General features: G+C 41.4%; 1 protein-coding gene across 2 annotated transcripts; it reads left to right on the forward strand.

The window, feature by feature from the left end:
* The first annotated feature begins 1,271 nt into the window (after positions 1-1,271).
* On the forward strand, positions 1,272-3,919 carry LOC147629085 (uncharacterized). Of its 2 annotated transcripts, none has more exons than XM_086812333.1 (2): positions 1,272-3,282; positions 3,377-3,919. In XM_086812333.1, exon 1 carries the CDS (start codon positions 1,938-1,940, stop codon positions 2,622-2,624), a length of 687 nt encoding a protein of 228 aa, XP_086668459.1. In that variant the 5' UTR covers positions 1,272-1,937; the 3' UTR covers positions 2,625-3,282; positions 3,377-3,919. The 2 variants fall into 2 exon arrangements, with proteins under 2 accessions (XP_086668459.1, XP_086668458.1); XM_086812332.1 differs by having other exon boundaries at positions 1,272-3,117.
* Positions 3,920-4,668: the final 749 nt, after the last annotated feature.

Here is a 4,668-nt window from a genome sequence, read left to right on the forward strand (position 1 = left end):
TTTTTGGGTGCAGTTATTTTGCAACATATTATCATCAAAATTGATTATGCCATAGGTCAAAATCATGATACATGTTGATCCAATTCCACCATTGTTTTCTTTGTAACCACAAAGAAAATCGTGTTGCATCATATTGTCAATGTTTAGAATGTGAGATGGACTATCAAGAGTGTAGACTTTGCCTACATTTGCAGCTTCTTTACAAAGGCCATGCATTCACATAATGTCCTTTTGCACTTGAAGATTGGGTGATGAAAATGAGCTTGAGATCCTTTATTAAGCATAAACATTTTTAATTCAAGGATTGTCATTTAAAGAGTCATCAGGGTCCACTACGGACTAGCTAGTTTGGACACTCCATGAAACTCACAATGTTATTGGGTTGCGAGAATACATCCTTTTAAGTCTCAAATTTGAAGGTTGCACTAGGGTGAATGTCAAAAGACGTGCTAGGCTTTAAAACATCAATTTTGTACCCCCCCTCAAAGACAAGTAATTTTACATTGGAAGAAGGGTGGCTATTATTTATCCTCTTCTCATGTGAGTGTTTCACCTCCTTGTTTTTGGGGGAAAGGAGAAGTAGGAGTCTATATCAGAATCTCGAAATTCTTGCCACGTGGTATCTTCATGAAACTCGTCCTTTATATAATATAGAGATGTATGCTAAATTTGAAAAACACTGGTTGAAATTTTTGCTTTCAAGATTTTGACAGTTTGAGTTATAAAAATCGGTTGCGGTTTCAAAGGAAAAGTGGGGAAAACCAGCCAAGGTAAAAGATCGCTCCTTATTTCGATTGAAAAAAATGTTATTTTCAAACAAGTGTATGTGGCTTTCTTTCAATTCCTTCTTGTGCTAGAAAAAAAAATAAATCCTTCATGTATTTTTTTCAAGTCTAAGTTTGAAAAAAAAAACATTGAAATCAGAGAGACTTGAAATCAATGGCTTGAGTTTTAGTCATATAAATAATAATAAAAGAAAAAATAGTTATAAAATTGATTGATGTTTAGGTTTTTGAAAGGGGAACAGACCAGGCCAAGAACTCCTTTTGACTTATAGGGGAAAAATGTTTTCTTTTTGTGACAATTGATAATACCAAGAATGTATGGTCGTGCTGTTGTCATTAAACTTTTTAAATTTGATTAATAATACCAAATAACTAAGCTAGGAACTTTTTCAATTTATTTAATAACACTCAATTTATTTAATAACACTCAATAACTAAGGTATTTCATTTACCTTACATAAAGAGAAACTTTTTCAATTTATTAAATAATACCAGGGGTTCTCTATAATTAGCCAGGTCCGTGGTGTGGGTTCTGAGCGGCTAGTAGCTTCGCAAAAATCAGGCGAAATTTGGTTTTTCAGATTGCCAGAAGCCCAGGCAGTCTTTTGGGTTTCTTGCAAGAATCGGCTTAGCAGGTTTGTGGCATGGAAGATTAAGAGATTTCCAAGATCTTAATCCCTAGATTAGCAACGACCAGGTGAGTTTGTTGCATGATCAGAGGGATTAACAAAACCTTGATCTGCAGATCAGCATAATACAGGTGAAGATAGTTTGTGGGCTCGATTCCTTAATCATCCGAGATTAGCAAAAACTTAACCAGAATTTATTTTTTCTTTTTTGAGTGCTAGCATCTCATCAAACCAGGTCAATGTTGCTTGTGGATTCGGGAGACTCAGGGGTGAGAAGACCTCAATCTGTGTATATTGAGCAGGCAATCTAATTAAGGATTAACGAGATTGATTGGTACTCAATTAAGGAGATTCAGGAGTAAGGAGGCCTTAATCTGTGCACAATCTTATTGAAAGGTAATGTTATGAAATCAAAGTTGGGGTTAATCATTGTGATTAGTATCGCTGTTTGAAGGATCCAAGCAATGGTTGTGGATTGCGGAGCTTAATAGAGTTCTGCAAAGAGTTTGAGCAATACAGGAACATGGCAAACTCTTTGACAGCGGCAGATTCAGCCAAACACACTGCAAGATCTAGTCATAAAAGGCAGCCCAACACTTCCCTCAGCCACCCATCATCATCATCTTCCTCATTGCCAGCCTTATGTGACAAATCATCAGCAGCAGCAGTAGACATAGGCATCCTTGTACTGGTCCTTGGGGCGTGCGGCTTCCTATTCACACCCTACTTCAAGTACTTCTGCACAGAGGCGGTTGAGATTCTGCCCCTCACCTTCATCATCCTTGGGGAGGTTGTATACCAGGCCCCCATCGCCTACATCTCCGGAGCTCTCATCATGTTTGTCTTGGTCATTGGAGGCTGTGAGCTTTACCAATACAAAGCCAGGAAGTGTGACAACCCGAAATGCCGGGGGCTCAGGAAGGCTGTGGAGTTCGACATCCAGCTTGAATCAGAGAGATGTGTAAAATCATTGTCATCATCATCATTACAGTCATCGCCATCCCCATCCCCATCCCCATCCCCATCGAGCTTTTCACATGAGGACGGTAGCGTTGATCTTGGACATGATCACAAGGAGCTCGAAGCAGAACTGAAAAGAATGGCCCCACCTAACGGAAGAGCAGTCCTTGTCTTCAGATCCCCCTGTGGATGTATTGCCTCCCGCATGGAAGTCTGGGGCACAAGGAAGCCCCGCAAAGTGAAGAAATAACAGGCAGTGGTTGTAGTCAAGGTTTGAATGGATGGAAAATAAGGGCAGCTTACTCTGTGTTGAAATTCAACAAGGGAAAACCATGCATGGAGTGGTAGGCTACATTGAAAGACCATGAAGCACACAGAAAATCCATGCATTGAATGTTCATTTCCGTCGAAAGACCATGCAGTGCAGTGTAAAACATGCAGCAGCCGAACCATGTATGTGAGAATGTTGTCCACAAGAAAATTATGCAACCATCTCTAGTGTGAAGGTGAGGGGTGCTTTGGCACTTCAAGGGGATGCCATGCAGGTTGCAGGACATCACTGTTTCAAAGGCAGAATGGTTTCTCAGTGGGTTGAAAAACAGACACTCCATGTTTAGGGTAAAGGAGGCTTGTGAAAGTAGCAATGGTTAGAAAGATAATGAATCTACATGGCTGTGAAGAAGCTTGAAATACATTTATGATGGTTTGGGGGAGGCGTGTTGGAGCATTGGGCCTTCTAAATGGTAAGTTGGTGTGCATGAGCAATGATTAGGAAGCATGGTACAGATTACACATCTGCAAATTTGATTTGGATTCCTTTGCTACATACGTAGGAATGTGTATTTTGTTGCAGCATGTTTTCTTGGGTTTCGAACACCCAAGAAAATGCCATCAAAGCGAAATTGAAGGTTGAGGAACTGAAAAGATGATCAATGTAATTGTTGTTCTGCTGTGTTAATGCTGGTCGTTCACATTGTCTCAAAGGTTGTACTTGAACTTCAGGTATTCTTAAGTGGCTGCAGCAAAGATCCATGATCATAACAGCCATGGGCCACCTAGATTGTGGTGCAGCCTGTATTACATTCCCCTACAAAGTCCTTCCAAGACTCTTCTTCAAGCTGGAGGTTGCGGACAATGAGATTGCAGATTAAAGCCCTTTCCTGGATCTCTGAGTCGATGATGATGAGGTTGCGCTAGCCCAAAGGCACATGATGTAGTCTTGGCTCTGACCAGAAGGTTACCATCCTCTCCTGTTCTGGATCAACTGCTGGATCTGGCCCATTGTTGGAATTCAAGGTCTCAAATCTATGGCAGAAATATGGATCTAGTCCAGACATCTCTTCAAAACTGTGAGAGTAGCATTGCCTTGCCTTACTGCATGCTTAAACTAGTTTCATGTATCACAATACGGAGGCTCTTATTTCTGTCCATTCATCCTTGGCTACTTAAAGACAGTATAGAACTGCCTACACACACTTGAAATATAACTTTGGAAGTTGTAGGTAAGTGTTAATAATAATAAAGACATACTTACCTTTTAATATTTTGAAACATTGTAAGAGTTATTGAGTATGTGCATTGTGGTTGCCCATCCTTGTTTTCACGAACATGAAGATATGTTATCTGACTTGTGGCAGTCTTATCTTATGGATGTACAAGGTAGTCTTACTTTATGGATCTAAGAGGCTCTCCCCGTAGGCTAGTAACACCTCTTGCTGGCTTCTTGGCAGGGAGGCATATGCACGCCCCACATAGGCAATAAATTGATGTAAGAGTGCAACCCCATAGGCTGCTAGAATGGATACCAGACAAGGCATGCTAGGTGTGCCTCTTCGTCTCGTGCTTGGTCCCCATAGGTGATGCTTTGACCTGCTCGTGGTGGTCACTTAACCTGTCTGCCCTGGTTGTGTGTGCTCCCAGCCTGCCCTGCCCCCATTCAAACCCAAAGAATTCGAATTTTAAAAGGTTGCGCATTTTTCGCTACCTACAAGTGCAGGCGCTTTTATTTATTTTTGTCCAAATGTGAAACACGCATGTCTTGAAGCTCAAACCGGTGGCTCCCGGGCATGTCAGCCAGCCAATGAGTGGTGGCTAGCAATGTGGGGGCTAACCCGGGGGCTTTTTTCCTTTTTGAGCTTTTCTCCTTTAAAAGAGGGCTTTGAAGGCTTGGTTGAGGTTCCACAGGTTTATAACCTGGTATGGTTTAAAGCAAGGCCGGATGCATTTCCCACCTGTGCAAGCCATTGTGTACAGCCCATTTAAGGGGAAGGGCTGCTTTTGGTCAAAAGCTCCTG

This window comes from Cibotium barometz, chromosome 18 (assembly GCF_041138505.1).
Source record: "Cibotium barometz isolate CiBa-2024 chromosome 18, ASM4113850v1, whole genome shotgun sequence".
Classification (NCBI taxonomy): domain Eukaryota; kingdom Viridiplantae; phylum Streptophyta; class Polypodiopsida; order Cyatheales; family Cibotiaceae; genus Cibotium; species Cibotium barometz.

Excerpts from the sequence above, each read along its gene's own strand:
- LOC147629085 (XM_086812333.1), top strand. The coding sequence starts at position 1,938 with ATGGCAAACTCTTTGACAGCGGCAGATTCAGCCAAACACACTGCAAGA.